Source organism: Manis pentadactyla, chromosome 2, assembly GCF_030020395.1.
Source record: "Manis pentadactyla isolate mManPen7 chromosome 2, mManPen7.hap1, whole genome shotgun sequence".
In the NCBI taxonomy this organism is placed as follows: domain Eukaryota; kingdom Metazoa; phylum Chordata; class Mammalia; order Pholidota; family Manidae; genus Manis; species Manis pentadactyla.
In genome coordinates, this window is record NC_080020.1 from 133,276,422 (window position 1) to 133,296,142 (window position 19,721).

At 43.2% G+C, this 19,721-nt stretch overlaps 1 protein-coding gene across 6 annotated transcripts in view; it reads left to right on the forward strand.

Annotated features, from left to right (window-relative positions):
• The window catches only part of CTNND2 (catenin delta 2), a 947,950-nt gene that overhangs the window by 893,414 nt on the left and 34,815 nt on the right, over positions 1–19,721 (forward strand). For all 6 annotated transcript variants that reach the window (XM_036896685.2, XM_036896686.2, XM_036896687.2 and 3 more), the window contains 2 exons: positions 3,250–3,457; positions 8,628–8,712. In XM_036896685.2, coding sequence (XP_036752580.2) covers positions 3,250–3,457; positions 8,628–8,712 — 293 coding nt within the window. The remainder of the gene's footprint in view (positions 1–3,249; positions 3,458–8,627; positions 8,713–19,721) is intronic.

Consider the following 19,721-nt stretch of genomic DNA (forward strand, 5'->3'; position numbering starts at 1 on the left):
GGTCTTCAGTCTGCAATGGCTACTGCTGCCACTGCCCCTTGATGTCCCTGCGTCTGTGCAGAAGCTCCCACTGGTTCCTCCTCCAGGTTTCTAAAGAGGTAGCACCCATCTGGCCACCCAGCCACTCCCCTCGTTAATCCACTAAGAATTTATCTTCATCCACTTCTACCTCTGAATCCAAAACAAAAATGCCATTTGACACCTTGATGTTATTAGGCTGTGAAAATCGATTTGGCTCACACACCTTGGCACCTTATTGCCTCTGTGGCTCAGAAAGAGAATTAGCTCCAAAAGGGGTTTGACTTTCACCCCGGAAGAAATCTCAGGCCTCAAGGACCCAGAAGTATGCCTGAGGAATGGGAAGAGGGGGGTGCCAAGATTCCTCTTACTAGGTAGCAAGAATAGCTTTTCTGCTCTTTCTACTATTTAGAATTTTTAGTGAACAAAGAAAATATGAGACAAAGAACAATTATACGCACAAGCTACCCTAAGTTATATATACTTCAGTGGAAATTCAGAGAGAGAGAACTTTATTGCCAAGAAAAGATAACATATCCCCCGCCCCTTCAGTCTGACTGTTCTAAACCTTTCTTTTTGGTGCACCAGAATTCCCTTAGTAAAATGTGAGTTTGGTCTTGTGGCTCCCTGAGTTCTAGAACAAGTCCTAAGCACTCACTTCCCCTCTCAGGCCTTCCGTGACAGCCCTCATCCAGTCAGCCTCCTCCCTTCTCTGTCCTGTGATGAGCATGCCACATGAGGTCACACGTGGCTGTAACTATCCTATGTCCCTTATTTTCCCTTTTTTCCCCCTAATTTGTCTCAAAGTTTCTAAACACAAGAAGGAGCTAAAAAGCTATTCTTGTTACCCAAATTTCACATGAAGATAGGATTCAAGTTCCAGTATGAGAAGACAGCTTTCTCAGCAGCATAATCAAAGGCTAAAACTATTGTATGTCCTTAAGAGAAATAACAGATTTCACCCAGAGGTTTTTGACTGTATGGAATAATTTTATTTGATTTGTTTCTCTGTTTGGATGGTCAAAAATATAGACTAAAATGTATCCCTCCAAATAGACTAATAAGTAGACTAAATGAAAACTCTAGTTGCCTAGTAAAATGTCAGAGAACTGTTCTGGAAATATTATTCCAATTCCAGTTGGTTTCCTTGACAGGTTGTGGAAGGTTATATATGGCATCGACTCTGCTGTTTTCCACACCACGGGGCACATGGATAGTGATGGTATTTGTATGGGACTGTGGAGCAGGTCAAAGAGGCTGCTCTGGGGAAAGGTAGCATTCCCTGCCACCTAAACATTATGGGGACACATTGTATCTCGTTCAGGGCTCATAGATTGGGAAATCACATCTTCAGATGTCTCTGAGGTAATTTAAAAATTATAGTCATAACAAAAATTTTAGAAATGCTCCAGCCAAATCCTCTTCCTCTTCTCGTTTTTGTCTTCAACTTTGATGATGTCCAAGGTCAAAAACCAATCTTTCATACCCAGCCAGGTGTGTGAATGCCCCTGTATGCACGATGATTGAAATAGTTTTCTGTTTCCTTCCTCAACCACTTCACTTACGAAGAAAAAGGAAAAGGACCCAATCCATTTCACTTCTGTGCAGCTCAGGTTTGTCTTACAGTGGTCTGTGGGGTGAAAGAACCGATCCGGTCCAGCAGGCTGAGCTCCACAAAAGGAAACTCTTAGCCAGAGTTGAGTATGAGATAATGACAAATAGATCCAACAAGCTGCTCAGACACCTGCGCAGGCACAAAGTATCTTTCCAAACTATTTTAAATGCCTTAGAAAAAGTATGCTACATTTGCAGTTATGCAGGCCAACCAATTTTTGTAAGACAGTTCTTGGCTATCATCAAGTGAATGGAGATACTTTCCTTTTTCAGTAATTAGACATCAGGGTTTTTTTCTCCATACTAAAATAAGCCACCTAAACATAGGATAACAGCAGACAGAAAAATTTCAAGGGCCTATGTTTTACTTATTAGTGCCTGGAATTAAGATATCTTTGCCTCGTCCCGCAGGGTTCCTTTTCCTACCTCCAGGCACCACACACCAGAAAATTAAACAGCAAGAGAGGCCATCCTTTAGAGACATATATGGAGGAGAAATATTTCAAATGGCTCTTAGGAGCTAGCTAACTATGTCTAGTTGGGGAATGGGAGACAAGAAAGGGATTTAACTTTGGAACTTGCCAATTCCATCCAAAAAATTTAAGAACAGTCAACTTCGCTAAAGGCACACACTCACTTAGTTCCAGAAGTAAATTAATGGAACAGAATTGGAAGCTGCAGGTGGGATGAATTAATTGTCTTGCAGGGTTATTGGTAATGCCTAAAGTACTCTGTCAACTAAAAGTAGTCCATAAAGATGTCATTTTAAGTACCTTTATCATAGGGAGTAGCAAGATTAATAATGATAAAGTCAATTAAGGCAGCAAAGTTGGATTCTACTTTTTTCTTCACATGAAGAAAAACATGTCCAATTAGTGAATGTTATATTGTAGAACCATACAATAAAATCCCATCAGAGACACAAGAACATCATTTGGTTATCCTAGTTGTAAGGACACTACTTACATATTATTTGTGAGGCCTCTTACCCTTGCTTTAAATGTTTCTCTTTGCTTCATAGAGGCCAGAACATAGAAGACATACATATGACCATGGTGTCCACTTATTTGTGATTTGACTTTTACTTATTAAATAATACAGGTCCCAACATAGTTCCCACCAAGGCATGTTTGAGGTTTTGTCAGAGTTACCATGTGTTCCCCTGACTTCTGCGAGTACCCAGCAGGAATCTTGTGATAGCTAACATCTATTTGAGTCCTGCATCCTTGGTCATCCCTATGTATTAAATGCTTTCCATACATTTTCTCCTTTAATCTTTGCAGCAACCTGTGAGATAGGTTCTGGTTTTTCCAGATCTTATCTTGCTTTTACCGATATTATTGTTCTTGCTTTACAGATATAAAAAGCAGAGGCTTAGGGACATGAAATCACTTGCCCAGAGGTTCAGTCCCACAGCCACCCAGCACCACAAGCCATGCATTCACTATGAGGAAACTCTGTGTGTCTGTGTCGTTACCCAGTTGAGGGTGTTGGGGGATGGGAACAACAGTACTGCATCAGTGTGGCCCCTGTGTTCTCCTCTTCTCCCCTGTCCCCACCTCTCCCTCTGTCCTCTTGGCCTCATTTCCACTTTTCCCTTCCTCTTCTCTTCCGAAGGTAAATACGCCATGCGAGACCTCGTCCACAGGCTCCCAGGTGGGAACAGCAACAACACAGCAAGCAAGGCCATGTCGGATGACACGGTGACAGCTGTCTGCTGCACCCTGCACGAGGTGATCACCAAGAACATGGAGAACGCCAAGGCCTTGCGGGATGCTGGTGGCATTGAGAAGTTGGTCGGCATCTCCAAAAGCAAAGGAGATAAGTAAGTCAGATGGGGACTTCCTGTCACCATGGCAGTGGTGTTGGTCGAACTGGTTCTAAGTGTGCTCAGGTCCCCTGGTTATGGGTAACACTACCAGATGCCACTGGGAAGCATTTGTCTCTGATAATCAAGAGAAGGAAAACAGCTAATGGTTTTCAGGCTGCCCCATGCCACAAGGAAAGCTAATATTACTGGTAATTTCTATTTGATCAATAACTCATGAGATGGTGACCACTGTGATATGGGTAAGGTGGACTTGACCATGCAGCATGCATACACTAGTGTGTTCCTCCCACTGAGGAGATGCCGGCCCGACCTGGACACTGATGGTGTTTTGTGGCGTTGCTCCTCTGTGGTTGCAGGTCCAAGTGGTGATATATTCACATCCTTGTGCTCTTTGGCTCTTTAGCCCTGCATGGCATGTGGGCATGCAGGGAGGAGAGGGGCAAAAACAGCACAGAGAAGTTGGCACAGAGAGAACTCGGTACTAGTCCCGTACCCTGCCATTCTAGCTGTGCATTTGGGGCAAATGTTTTAATTTAAGAAGTCATTATGTCTATACTTTCCAACCTAAAGCTGTGGGAGGGGCTGTCATGATATACTTCCTGGAAGAAGTGATCATCAAGAGTTAAAGGACGAAAAGAAATTTCTGAGGCTGAGGGGACTGTGGTGAGGAAGGAGGACTTTCATGTGAATGGAATAGGGAGAGGTAGGGCTCTGTGTCACAACCTCTGTGCCACCACAAATGGCACTGTCCCCAGTTTGATTCAGAATCAGTGGTATTTTACTGTATGCAGCTGAGACATAGCTTCACTTCATGGGCCAGAGTGTCAGTTTATCAGTGAGCTGTCAATTCTTAATTAGATTTCACCTTCTGGAAGTCCTTCAGTGCAATCAACAAACTCAAAAGACTAAACCTTTTGTCATCAAGGATCTACTCGACTTTTCCTTCCTTGCCCCCACCCCCATTCCTTTATATCTAAATACTAAATAATTTTTTCTTTTGTTATTAAAGGCTGTGATGGATGTACTTTGACACTTTCTGGGAATTCTCTTATTATTTCATTTAATTCAGGATATTACCATTATACTCTAAGAGTGTCAGGTTTCCTGTTTAAGCACCCCGAGAGCTCCAAATAGGTCCAATCAACAATTCAGTATCAGGATTTGAATAGTTTTCTACATCAAGTAGAGGGAACCCCACTGCACTCAGTGCAAATGGTTGGCTTGAATTATACCTTATTATATCACGGTTAAAATAAAATTCCATTATATGTAGGCAGAAGCCACATGATTATTTTTCTTCATATACCTGTGGTAACCTTTGAAATCTCTCATTGAAATGCTTACCTGTTTTGAGCATTAGGAGCTTAATATATTAATGCTTGTTTAAGCAAACACACACACACAATAAAACTTTAGCCCACAAAAGCATTGACATGTTTGTCTGTATTCATGAGATATTCAAAGATTAAAGTATTTTCTCTAGATGGTAAGACTAAAGAGCTTCGGGCAGCAGTTTGGCATATATTAATTCCTTCTGACCCTGAGAACATCCCTCCTACATTAAGCTCCACTAAATAAAGAGAAAAGATGCTCTTGTCAGTCCAATGGCCAAAGAAGATGATTTGATCAAACTAACTGAAAAATAATTTGAGGAAACATTGATGAAATAGTGTATATCCATGCTGCCAATCCAGAAAATGGTCCTGTTAGGTCTGGTTTATTATTGTTGACTATTATTGATGGGAAGTTTCTTTCACTACAGATTACTTCATACACGTCCTTTAATAAGACTGAAAATTTTGCTATGACACGGTCACTAGTTTCATCTCATTGTTCCTTTAACATGTATCTGGATTTATGAGTTTAATAAGAAGTGTTGAATTGGGTTGAGTCAGGCATTTTCCTAGTTGTTCTCTGTCTTAGTCAGTCTTACCTATTTCATGTGGTTTATCTCTTTTTTTTTATCATGACTAATTTGAGGATCAAAATAAGATTTTTTTAACTGCAGAGATCCTCAACTCCCACCTACACTTCAGTGTGGCTGCTGTTTCTCACCTTAAAAATGAATCCAGAAGAATTACTCTGAATCTTAGCACTAAATAATCTCACCATTTATCACTAATTCTGTTATTATAGTAGGCACTGAGAAGCCCATGGCCTCCTAGACATGGTTTAACAAAACAGAAATTGTTTATTGAAAATAGAGTCTTTGGAATTGGGGATTACATAATAACTGGAGAGAGAGGAATGCCAATTTACTCTAGTTAGTTTATAAAATGCTTGCAAATCTGTCCTTGAAAAATTATTTACAGAAATAAGTTCAGATCAAACCTGATTTTGCAATTTGAAATAGCATGAGAAAACACAGATGGAAAAACATAACTAGCTATGATTCTCCATTTTATGTCTTCATATGTTTTATTTCTGAATACGCACAAGCTTAAATATGCCATGATTAAAGAGTCAGACTGGAGTTGCCAATCACAGGCTTTTGGAACAGTGCAAGTCACTGTATCTTCTTGCAAAACAACCACTGGGCTTGGTGTTCTGGGGTCCCCCAGCTGGAATGGCTGCGTGGAACAACCACAGGGAACTGCACCAATTGGCAACCTCAGCCACCCCTAATTTGACAGCTCTGGTGAAGATCAAACATTGGGTATCGTTAATGACTCTTACATGAGTTTTACACTTACCATTTTCAAGTTTTGATAACTTACATTATTCCTTTCACATCATTTTAAACACCCATTACGGACCTTCTGTCACATCCTTCTCTTTCAAAAGTATATTTGTTTTTTTCTAATTTTAACAATTATATAGGAAATAGTATTGAATGTGTCACTGTGTTTTGTCATAAGTCAGAAAAGCCATTAACAGTCTCAACTGTTACTTGTCAGTGAGGAACTGTGTATTGTGGCTTAGGTTATAATCACTTGTCACATTAGAAACACTCAGTTGTTCAAGTCCTTCAATCAATAGTTATGGTTTTTCACACAAAAGTTGCTGTGGTATCAGTCTAGTGGATGGATCAAAATTAAAGTCTAAAAAGAAAGCAGCGTTTCTTTGACTCTCACATGTTACTGTAACGCTATAATTTACTGACATCTTATTGAGAGATTAAAACCTCCACTATACATTCACAGTCCTTTCTATTTTGTAATTAAGCAAGAAGTAGAAACAAAAAATTAGTTTATAAAAAATAAAATAGTTTTTGCATACCAAAAATGTTTCAACCACATTATCACTACCCAAATACTAATACATGTTTTTCAAAAGTTGCTTGAGTATTGTCATGGACAATATCTAGCTGCCAGTGATAAAATACAGCAAAACATAACATTTAATCTTTGTTCAACATTGATTATATAGAATTAAAATGTACCTATGTCTGTATCCATGAAAAGATTCAAATTCTCTATTTATAAGTCAAAGGAATTTAATAGTACATTTGCAATGTGATACCAGCACAAATTACAAAATCTTTCAGCAGCCATCCAATTTTAACAAAAGAAAATAGGCAAGTTTCTTAAATAGAGTTCAACTTTCATAGAGAAAAAGTTTTGGAATTTATGAAACTCTGTTTTTTCTTTTAAAAGTATGTGATATAACTAAGATTTTCTAACATAGCTGAAGTTGAATTTCATTTCAGTAAAAATAAGTGACTCTTACTGTTACTGGTAAGTAAATGGATGAGGAAACCTTAAACTTGATTGGCCTAAATTGCAAATGTGGAGACATGGGGAAATAGCAGGCAGTTAGTTGACCATGTATTTCGTTACAAAATGCACGTCCTCGCAGCATCCATTCACTCTGGCTCTCAGACGCAACTTCAGCCTGATCCCACTGAGCCACCTGCTCCCTTTCTTTTGCAAAGGCCATTTTATTTCAGACATTTTTGGTCTCGATACAGATATTCTCTTTGGAGGATCCAGAGGCCCCCACACCACTGATCAGCTTCAGGAGCGGATTTCACCTAGGGGTCTTCATGAGTGGGTCGTCCTGCCCAGTCCTGGGACTTACCATTCACATCAACCAGGGGTCAGCACACTGCAGCCCACAAGCTGAATCCCACCCACAGCCTGCTTTGGTGATTAGCACTTGATTGGAACACAGTCACATTCACTGCTTTATGTCTGACTTGTGACTCCCCTCATGCCGCAATGGCAGAGTTGATTAGCTGCAGCCGAGACCATGTGGCCCCCAAAGTAGAAAACAGTTATTATCTGACCCTTTCTAGGAAAAGTGTGGCAGCCCCTGAGACAGGCAGGCCACAGGGCTGATGGCAGCCACAAGAACTGTGCAGCTGGTGGGGAAGCAGCCCAGCCAAACAGAGACTCTGCAGGTAGTTAATAATTTCCCTCACCACTAGTCAGAGTGACTTCCAAGGATCTGATGGAAATAGATCAACATGGATTTATTGATCTGGTATCTGTTTTGAGATGCCAATCGGTGCTGAACTCAAAAGTGAATAGCCAGCTACCGTTTCCTAGAGATTTCAAAGCCATTGCTCAGAAAAAAAATCACAAGAACCACTTGTCCCAAGATTTATGTGACCTTCATTTCTCACTGTGGCCCAGAGATGGGGCTTTAATTGCACAAAGGGCTTTATTTATAGATGCTTACCTGTCCCTGTGTATAAATGGAAGAGAGTGTGGCAGCCTGCACATGTCGCCTTTACCGCCAGCCCGCTGTGCTTGGCGTCAGTAACAAATGGCTCCCTGCACCCATGCAGGCGTGTATGACCAGCATGTATATATGCTCTCACACTCCGCTGAGATAATGAGTATGTTTCTTCTTCTTACCGCACAGACTTCGCCCAAGCCTACCATTAAAACCCCTGAATCTGGGCCTTCCCAATCACCACTCTCTTCTTTCTGTTCTACTTTGTCATCGAATTCAAAATCTGATTTCTGACCCAATGCACTACCCCTCTTGCATTTTGAAAATTCTTTGCCAAGTTGTAATGTGTTCCTGTCCCCTCGCCCTCGCGGTGTGTTGATGAGAATGAGGTGGAGACTGAGAGAACCATCCCTATGCTCCTGAGGCTGAGAGGAGAAGAGGCAGAAAGGCATGAGGCTGTTCGTCCTTGCCATGGCCTGATGAGGCGCGTCCATCTGAAGCGCAGCCCCCTCCCCCCGCTCACCCATGTTCTGTCTTTTATCAGACACTCTCCAAAAGTGGTCAAGGCTGCATCTCAGGTCCTCAACAGCATGTGGCAGTACCGAGATCTGAGGAGTCTCTACAAAAAGGTAAGGTTTACTTTATGTTCTTAGATCGTGAGCTACACACAGGCCCTGAAGCCAGGGACACACTATTTAGTCATAGCAAGATGCACTGTAGAAATGGAGGGCACTTGTCCAACAGTCTGAGTGTTGGAAGCACAACTGAAACAAGAGAATGGATGATGAAGCAAAAGAAGACGGTCCCTAAGTGTCCCCTGAATGTACACTAAGATCTGTGAACTTTCTGGATTGGATAGACCCATACTCATAGGATCTGTCTTATGAGTATTCTTGGAGAAAAGAAAATAGACTTCCGGCACTTTGTATTGTACCATAGAATAAAAATTAATGAACTGAGGGATTTAAAAAGAAAGCCTCCACAGGTATGAACAGGTAGTGGTGGAGAGGAGAGAAGAAAACATAAAAAGCAGGTCCTAAAGTGAAGAACTACTGCAGCCCAGGGGCAGTAAGTAGAAGCCCCCACAGCTTGACCTGTGTGCCTTGCCCCAAGGCTCACCAAATTCCTGCTCATGGTAAAAGTTCTGGCATGTCTAACAGTGGCTGGAGATCATGAGACAGAGGCTGGGCATTTGTCCAGTCCTCCCTCCTGAGGCAGAAGGACATGTACATCACCCATGTCAAAGGAGTCTTCATCCCCAAAATGGTTTAAAAATAAAACCTAAAGAGAAAACTGTCACATCTAGAAATTTTGATTCTATACCTCATTTCCAAATGATGCTAAATAAAGGGTGCACAGCTTTTCATGTTTGGTTAGGAGGGGAGAATTCTTTGACTATCTCCCAGAAGTTGTTTACATTATTAGCAGACAAGCAAATATGGGTAGTTTAAATGACTGGTGATCCAGATAGGGACATGTTAACAAACAAAGGTAGAGAACATTGTCCATATCCAGGGAGAAAAGTGTGGGTATTGACTTCAGGAGGGATCCAGAAGGTATAAGCGAGGCTGGGGGCCAGAGCATGGGCTTCTCAGCAACAGCCCGCAGCAGCTCCTTGCAGCCCCTGACTGCCTGCATGAAGGAGGAGAGGAAGGAAAGTCATTGCCATCTTCACCCCCAGCCTGCCAGTTCTTGGGGTAGGGAGGTGGGGCTGCAGCAAGCAGCTCACATCATAGGGAGCAAGCTCATCATCATGCCAGAGGAAAAATTTGTCTTTTCCTAAGCCAATTGGAAAAAGTAAATATTTAATAATGGTTCTACTCAGCTACAGTCTATTTCTAGATTCCCCCCAAGGCCTCCCTTTTCCCTATTGCACTTTAGGTTTATAAACTTTAGCCTGTGTATTTCCCTTTCTAGAGTTTCTGATTCCCTGAGAGGAGGTATGTTTAAAATGAAACAGAGCTTGCAAAATAAAGGGTTAGAGGAACATTCTAGATTCATTCTATCCTTTCCTAAGTATTTTGCAATTGGGTTAAACCCTTCATGTAGAATGTTTCAGCTTCCACTTTGTTTTGCTGAAGATTCATTTCATGGCAACCCTAATTAGTTCCTTCCCAGACTCCTTGAGGAGCCAAATGAATGCTCTCCCAGGGTAGGATCCTTCAGCCTAACAGGCAGCCAGACATGAAGAATGCTCTACAAATTAGAAAGTTGCTGGTCGTTCAGTGGTTCCAGAAGCTCCATGAAATATTACTGCCTCGAATGAACTCCAGTTTCCCTGGGATCCTGAACATTTCTTTGCTGAAAGACACCTTCTCATACTTACGTACATTGAAGGGAAACTGCTTTTAGAGACTCTCTAAGTTATTTGTTGAATAGTAGTATGAGTTTTCCATCTCAGTTTTTTTCTATTTTGGTAGAAGAGAGTTCAAAATGTATTTGTCTTTCTGGTTTCAAGAAGTAAAAGAATGTGTTGACAGGAATTTAATGGAGCTAACACTCAAGAGCTAAAGATGGCCTAAAATGTGTTTCATGTGAGGAAATTCAAGAAGGATGAGCTGGAGACACTGAAGGGGATGTTTTTGGCTGACCTGTGGTGATGTTTTAGTTGACCCATGATTAAAAAATAGTGAGAAAGACCTGTTCTTAATAATCTCCAAATTATGCAGTTGTGAAATGAAATGAGGACCTTTGTGCTCCATATCATAAGTACTGATAATAGCAAAGCTCAAAATTCCCAGAACTCTTCTTTTTTGAAAAGTCCTTTTGTGGAAATACCAAATAATACCTTATGTATTATTTTTTATTCATTCAGCCTTATGTATTATTTTTTATCAGCGGGGAAATAGATTTCTATTTTGTTCCTTGTTGACAATTTACTTATCATTGTAAAAAAATGTCTGATCCATATCTTTTAATTATCCATGCTTCACATCTATTTATTAAACACCTATTATGGGCTTAGGAAAAGGAAGAGTTTCAGAGGAAACATAAGACCTGGGATGTAGGACTCTGGGTAAACATGAAATACAGAACAGTAATTGTTAACTTCATTAGTTTCAGAATTATGTAGCACAGATTTACAGGGTGAATTAAGGGTAGAAAAGTTATAGAGTAAAGTCTTGTTAAATTTATGGGGTTTGCATAAATTAGGAAGTAGGAGGCCAGGGCATTCTGCATAAGAAGGAACACATGAGTGAAGAGATAGAAACTGAAATGAAAGAGGTACATGGATGGGACAGAATTCAAGGCCCATCTGTCACTGACTTATTTCCTCCTAGGACCCAGGCACAGAGGCCGGGTTCTCATTTCATTAGCTCACCACTCTATTTTACTTAGAGAAACACATTTAATGTATCAGAATATTCTTCTGACTGGATGTGGATGTATTGGCAATACAAAAGTAAATATGTTGTATTTCTGATGTTTTTGAGCTGAAACACATTTGTGTTAGCTGGACCTTCAACTTCAGTGAGGTCTAGACTTCCAGTTTTCTCCCCTAAGGGAAAACAATTTCAGAAGAATGTTACTGCACAGGCTCAATAATTCACTACTTTTGAAAAAATGCTTAACTTTAAATTACCACAAATAGAACTTTAAAATGTATTTATCACCTGTATGTTGACAGGGGATGTTTTCTAAAGGAAAAAATGAGCCTTAGGAACAGGCTTGGTATGGGGATAAAAGAGAAACAGATAAAAAATACTTGACTTTTTTGAACCTTGGTACTTGAAGAAAATGAGGTCACTGACACAATGGGCTGCTTGTTTGGTTATGGTAGGGATAGCTGGGACTGTTGGTTTTAGAAGAAAGGAGACAAATTTAGGGGGAGAATTATAAGATTACAGAAATCATTGCTTACAGACCTTCATATGCTACCTTCATAACCTGTAAAACACCTCCAAGAACTAGTTATAAGGGTTGGGATGCAGGCTAAGCTGTTCTAACAGAGACTCAGCAGTACAGAAGCTTGAACTAATCAGGTACCCCTTTCCCTCTCCTGGAACCGTACCTGGGTAGGCAGGTGGCCTGGGGCCAACGGGTGCTCCTAGGACCTGTCTGGTTGCTTTGCCTTGCACTAGGTGGACAGAGGTCCCTAGCTTGCCCCACTTTCATGCAGCCCACAGGAAGAGAGATGGGGGAAGCAAAGGCAAGTGATGTCCCTTTAAGCAAGTGATGCAGAAGGTGCCCAACCCCTGTCACATCCCAGGACCAAGAACTCGGTCACGGCCACACCCTGCTGCGAGGGAGGATGGGAGAAGTGGGCCGCTGTGATCCCTGCTAAAACCGTGGCAGGAGGAATGTTGCTATTTTACTAAAAAGGGAAGTATTGGCTCCAACAGTCATTTCCTTTTGTCAAACAACTTTAATATCAACTTTAATCACTACCCAATGAGACATATTACTCCACTTTAAGGTGGCTGTGGTTATTCAGCACTTCTTACTTACACTGGGTAAAGATCTCTATCTGCAACAGCTGCCTTCCAGCAGATGCCTTCCAGCCATTCTGAAAGGTCACATTTCTCTTTTCAATGATAGCCTTCCTGATTTTGAAGCTAGCCAGGTTGTCCCCATGAGGACCCCTTCTCGGGCCAGACATGCTCAGGTCCAACATGTCAGTGATTCCACACCCCTCGCCATTGATGTCCCTTCTCCCCGCATGCATGCACGTTAGTCAGCGTCCCTTCTGTAATGCAGCATCCCAGAATGAATCCCAGAATGAACACCTTTGCCCAAGCTTATCTGAAGCAAAAGAAAGAGAGTGCTGGGTGTTCAACTTCTAATAAAGCTTGAGCGTTAATTAGTGCTGAGAGGCATCTCGTACATCTGGTGAAGGACAAAGAGCACAGGACTTTGAATCAAACAGCCCCAGACTGAGAGCACACAGCCTGCCACTTACCCGCAGCATGACCGTGGGCAAGAACTGACTCTCTGGGCACCCCTGAGGCCGCTCCTGTTGAGGGGCGGGGAGTAGACCTCTGACTCCCCAGGTCTCACCGTCATTGCCCCCCGATGCACAGGGTTTTTTTTTTATCCAGTTGTATCTGACCCTGGTGAGCAGCCAATCCAACACAGAGTCTCCAACACAGGAAAGTAACTTCTTAAAATGGTCTGTGGCAGTTTTCATACCTGGTAGAGTGTCCCCTCTAGGCAGCCTGGGAGGCCTGGGTCCCCACGATGCCTTTCTTCTGCCTTGTGTATCAGAATCTGTACCTTTCCTCACCCCTCGCGTCAAAGAACCTTCACATCCTTTCCAGACTGTGGGCATCTCTCCATCAGTTCCATCCACATCCCTTGGCCTCCTCATCCGTGGAGTAAATGCCATAACACCTGCCTGGAGAGACTGCTGATTGTCCCCAGTGGGACAGTAATCATCAAAGAGCTTTGTAAACTGCAGAGTCATATACCAATGGGAGCTGCTGCTGTTAATTCTAAAACATTTTTTCATGCTATTTGGCTGACAGATGCTCTTTTCCATCCTGTCCACAGGCAGCTGGGTGTTTGCATCCAAGGATTTCATTTTATTGTCATTATCACCATTAGTCACTCCTACCTACATTTCTGCAGCTCTCTTTCCCCTTGGTTTGCCTACCCCATCTCCTCCCTGTCCCTCGATGTCTCTCCAGTGTCCCCTTCTCACAGTTTAGAAGTTTAGATAAAGAAAATTACACAAGGTTTTATAGGAAGGCCATTAACAACCATGAAAACTGCCATAGTTTTAGAAGAGGTTCAAATGCTTTTATTCCATTTTAGTGCTGAATTTGTGTGTGGTGGCAGGTCGAGTGTGCTGCCGACTAATGCTAGATTGAGGATCACTGAAAAATCTAGGATTAAAATGAGAAGACATGAGTTCAAGCCCCGGCTTAGTAAATGGCATGTGTGTTTCCCCAGAAAGAAGCCCTGCATGATACTATATGTTTCTTGTTTGAAAATATTGTAGAAACATAGCGTCACTCATACAGTCTTCTCCTGACCCCCGTGACATCCCCGGGCCCTGAGTCATCTCAGACTCTCTGACTGCTGCTTCTCCATCTTTACGGGCTTGGCTTGCTGGTTGTTCCTCAAACATTGATGTCTGCAGGGCTCTGTGCTTCCGTCTTGCTCATCTCTCACACTCGGCTCTTCCTGGGTGTCCATATCTCTTCCCCTGGGTTCAGTTACAGCCACATGCAGAAGTCTCCCTACGTGTTTCTCGAGCCTCTATGTATCTAGCCATGTGCTTGGTAACCTGCCCTCGTGGCCTCAGCTTCTCAAATGCAATCAGATCCCAAACAGGCCTCCTTCCCCTGGATTCAGCTCCTCTGACCAGTGACTAGCACAGCTCCCCACTCTAACCCAAGCCAGTACCCAGGATCCTTCCCTGGTTCTTTCCTCGCCCTCACACATCTGCATCCAACCCACCAGAAAGCCCTGGACTTCAGCCTCCATCCGCTTCTTTCTAGGGGCATGCCACAGCTGTTTTCTAACCTCTGGACCATTTCCAGCCTCCTAACTGGGCTACCCACCTTCAGGCTTCCTCCTCTCGCATCCATCTTCCAAAGGGCAACCAGGGCGAACTTTCTGAGAAGCAAGTCCAACTAAATTACTCCTGGAGGCACAGCTTTCAGTGGCTTCCATTGCCCAGAGTCCAAACATCTCAGCACAGACCATGAGGCCTTCTGGGACCAGCCTCAGCCTGGCTGCCCAGCTCATCCCTGCTCCCTGCCTGCATTTGGCCACCATTTGTACATAAGTCCAGTCCCCAGGTCACTGTCCCCTCCCTGGCCTGACTCTGAAGCCTTTCCACTGCCTATACTCCCCCACCGCCCCACCCGCCACCTTACCTGCCCCTCTAAATCGTCTGCATTTTTCCCCACATTGTTGTATCACCTCCCCTGAAAATCTTCCTGATATCTTCCACAGGTCTGAATTAAGGCCATGGCTTATTGACCACATGCCTGAGTTAAGGTCACTGCTTATTGATCTGAAATAATTGTAGAGCAGATTAGTTTTAAATGAGTAAGAAACTACACCTTCAACCCTTTAAAGAATGACTTTTAAGCATCATGAATAGCTTGAACCTACAGCTGAGATGTTGTGGCATAGATGCTATAATATTTAAATCTAGATAAGATTTATTTGTACTTTTGCAAAAATGATTTTCTCCCTTGGCTCAAAGATTAATTGTGGGAGCATTTGTATTCTGAACCTGTATTACCAGTCCTTTCTTAATGGAATTGCAATGAAACTTGTCTCCAACTCTAGGACAATTAATATCAACTTCTAGTGAGCAAAATTGTCAATTAAGAGCTACCTTAAGTGCATATTACATGTGATATGAACGAATGCTGCCTGAAAGAGGCTGCAGTTACTATGTGTGAGAAGTAAATGAAATAAGTGAAATAAATCTCTATCTTTGGTAAAAGTAAATGGTTTAACTTCTTTTAGATTGCAGTTCCTAATTTACTTGAACTGCTTTGATGACTGTGTTCCCCAGACTTCTAAATACCCCCCTTGGCCACCAGTGTCTGTGAAGGCTTCCCGCGCAACCCTCAGCTTAATGACATGGACAATTGAAGTTTATCTCATTTCTAGCCAGCACAGATCATTGTTTCATTGGTCTTCATCAGGCGCTAGTCCAAGAGCAATTTTGTGGGGCTTCCTGAACACAAATTCAGTAACAATATTTGGTTTTAAAACGTACATGGTCCATTTTGCTTTCAGGTGTTATTTACATGGCGATCGCTTAAATTGTAACTTGCTTATCACTTAGACTCAGAACAAGTGATAACACACAAGATTTAGCACATATTTTTTAGGCTTTGGATCAAAATCTTCCTTCAATTATATTTACATAGTACTATGTTAATGTTTAACTATTAAAATGCAAATGAGGTCATGTTTGCTGTCACGTCAGAGCAAAATAACCTCTCCTTAGGGAGTTGCACTAGAATGCCTGCATGTTTGTTTCACTCTCTGGTGATGAATTCCTACCTGGGCTGTGGCTGGCCTCTCCGAAGGACTGCCCGCCAGGAGGTTCTGCTCTTCCCTGCCTGGCCTCGCCACAGGCTGTTCGCTGAGAAAACATGCTGGGCTCTTAAAACAGACCGGATAAAGCTACCATGAGAGGCCTAGGGCAGTCCCTTTCGTGTAGTAGGCAGAGATAATTTTTCCATTTAGCTTAGCTCCTGAGGCTCGTTACTTTGCTCCAAGAAATTCAAAGGGCATCAGAATGAACAGCATCTACTCAGCCTCCCCATGAGTGAGGTAAAATCCTTAGTTCATAAATGCAAGGAACAAACTCACTGACAGCTGTCAGGGATACACACCAGACTAATTCTCCCTCACTGACTGCATCTCCTCCGTTTATACAGCTGTGGTCCTATAGCGCCCGCCCCTCACCCTGCCACCCCCTACATGAGACCCAGTATCTTGCACTATGAGCCGATGTCTCAGAGTGCTTAACTGAACAAGGTCATGTTTCTGTGGATAGAGATATTGTATTCACCCTTGCCATTTGGCTGAGAGAAACAAAACATAAAACTAATCTTTAAGTGTCCTTCCTTTCATTGTCAGGAAGATAAACTCTCAGGTTGCTCGTACCATTCAGCCAGTGAATAATGAGCTCTGATAGGAGTGCAGTCATGCCCTTCACGGCCTGCCTCACGCTAGAGCTCCCTTTTCTTACTGCTGTTGTAGTCATTTCATTGACTCCTGCCCCCATTGCACTCAAACAAGAAATCAATAAGTAATTATGGATAGGTAAGGGCTGCCTGCCTGTAGATTTCTTCAAAGGTCCAAACCCTAAGGGATGAGAGTGGACACAGTCCTCCTAATGTCTGTAACCTCTCCAGGGGGAGTGACCGCTGTCCATGGCTGAGCCAGTAGGCCTGACCCCTGTGTACTGGACAGCTATGCTTACCATCCATCCTCCCCGGCCTCTGCTGGGTGTTCAAAGTCAATACTGGATTCCAATGAGAACTGCAAAGATATTTTGAAATGTTGTCAAGAAGATATTTTAAAATGTGGTCAAAATTCAAAAATGTGATCTTTAAGCTTTGTGGTAAGAAGGGCAAGAAATACTTTAATATGTGCTTTAGCATGTTGCCATTTTGAGAATTCATAGATTTTTACTCTACAAGTATCTAAGATGGTGATGGGAAAGCAGTAAGTCCTCATTGGACATAAATTAAATGACGGAATGTAGAGCTGTCATTTTATCAAGGAAATTGCTCACCAGGAATTTATTTTTATTTCTACTTCACCTGGAAGGATTGAAGGATTTTTGGCCAGATTCTAAAGCAAGCCTAGCCTGTATCCTCAAGACTTAACAATTGCAACTCCTCAAGTTCTTTATTTTCTAAGTCACTTGATGTCAAGATGGGGTAGAAAACAAAAAGGCTGAGTTAAACTCAGCTCCGATTCTGCTTCCTCCATAAATCTGGGTGTTTGCTCGTTGATGTTTGTATCGACAAATAAGGTCTTCCTTCCTGCTGTCCCCTGACCTCTCTGAGACAATTCTCAGACACTCATCATATGATAGCTGTCCAAACACAGAGGCACAAATGGAAACAGAAACAAAAATCAATTGTACAAAAGTGGAAATCGATGCACGTGGCAGTCGCTAAACAAGAAGTGAGTAAGTTAAAGCTGTTGTTGGGATGGATCCCCCAGTCAGGGGAGCCCTGGGGAGTGGTGCCCAAACAAAATGTTTCCTCAGTGTCTCCACTCCTTCACACAGCTGCCCTGTGACATGTTCGGTCAAAGCCGGCAAAAATACCCAGGCGCAAAGGGCAGGGAAAAAGGATCGAATCAGGAACTGGAAAACTCACTAGGTTTAATGTACATCTGCATCCTTTGCTTTGGTCAATTTCACTCAAACTCCCCTCCCCTTTTCTGTGGATCCCAGTAGGCAGGATGGCATCAACACCTGTAAGAGCATTAATTTGCTTGGGCAAAACGTGTGGTCAGTGTGGTCAGCTTCTTCTCCGTTCCCACCTCCACCCCCTTCCCCTCACATAAGCTGTCCCTTCCCTTATCTCCAGGCTCCCTGCTCACCCACCAGTCTCCGGCAGGGAAGGGGACGAGCCAGCTCCTTCTCTCGCAGGGCAGTGCTGTGGCCTGCTCAGAGGAGCCATCCCCTGGTTGAGGACGTGCTTCCTCTGGCTGGCTGCTCCAAACCCTCCCTCTTCCTCCGCCTTCTGCTCCTCCACTGCACGCAGACCAGGATGGATATTGTTTTTGGGCCCCTGTGACTTGGGTAGTTTTGGAAGTCTTGTTTAAGAAGAAGAGTACACTCTGTGAACATACTGTTCCGTACAGGCCCTGGTAGGGGCCCGTGCCAGGGACAGGCCTGAATTTAAGCTTCTTGAGCACCAAGGTCAGCCCACCTCTGACACTGATATGTATCGTCCTGCTCATGTCACCAATGACACCAGTCTCTGTAACCCCCGCACTCCAGGGAGCCCCTGGTCAAGCTGAGTAAGTTGTCCGCTCTCCAGGCCCAGGAGGGGGAGGACGGGGAATGCCCAGTCCAGTGACCACCTCCAAGGAAGCCCTCGCCACCAGCCTCTTCCTCCCTCTGGTGAGTTCTCAGCCTACTCTTATAGACTCCGGAGAGGGATCATACTGTTGTGTTAATACTGTTTTGTCTTATGACTCCTAGATTAGGGATTTTGGATCCTTCCAATTCAATGCTTACTGTCTCTAGAGTGTTGCCTTCAACCTGCACTCTCCACATTGGCCCTCAAACTGTCCACATTCCAGGCAGATGGAAGGGAAAAGGGCAGGGGAGGGCATACCTTTCCTACAGAGGGGGACATGCCTTTGTAAATACTCTAAATCTTAGTCACATGGACAGATGTCCCTGCAAGGGAGCTGAGAAATGGGCCTAACTGCAAAACAGTTTCTATTACAAAGTGGAAAAGTGAAAGAAAAGACTACTGTCTTACCTGAGTGTTTCAGTCCCGGGCAAGTTCACTATGGATTTGGTGAGACCAAGAGATGACAATGGAATGTTCTTGGGGCAAAAGCATTCATACCTGGCTTTATTCTCCCAGCAGCAGGCCGAGCACCAGAATCATGTCTGCACCCAGCAGTCTGCAGGTCTGTAAGCAGAGAGCACTGGGCAGAGCTCTTTATATAGTGACTCAGTCAATAATAGCTCACTGCCTTCAGGGGTGGGAGTATTAGCCGAGCAGCAGGCCAGTTACATCATCAAGTAGTTTCAGGTCGGGTGAGGATCCTGGCCATAGGAACTTCCATTTCCCACAACTCCAAGACACTTACATCTACAATGTTCATGTTATATTCACCACCAAACCTCCTTTCTGTAGCCAGTTTTTGTAAAATCCACATTCTTGAGAGTCCCCCAGTGCTTTCACTTAAATGAAAATGCTCCTCCAGTAATTTCTAAATGACTTCAATTATGAAAACTGTCCCAAATCCATGAATCCTTAGTCCTACATGGAGAGACCAGTTCAACATGGAAAGAAGAAGTTTTCAGACTCCTTTTGTGTAGCCTGAGCAACATGAAGAACATTAGCAGCACCCAGAGGGCACAAGCACTTTGCTTCTGTTTCCATGGTCTGCAGCACTCTCAAGTAGGGTGGAATGTGGAAACCTCAAGGTTGGGACCGAGGGTAAGCTTTGAATTATT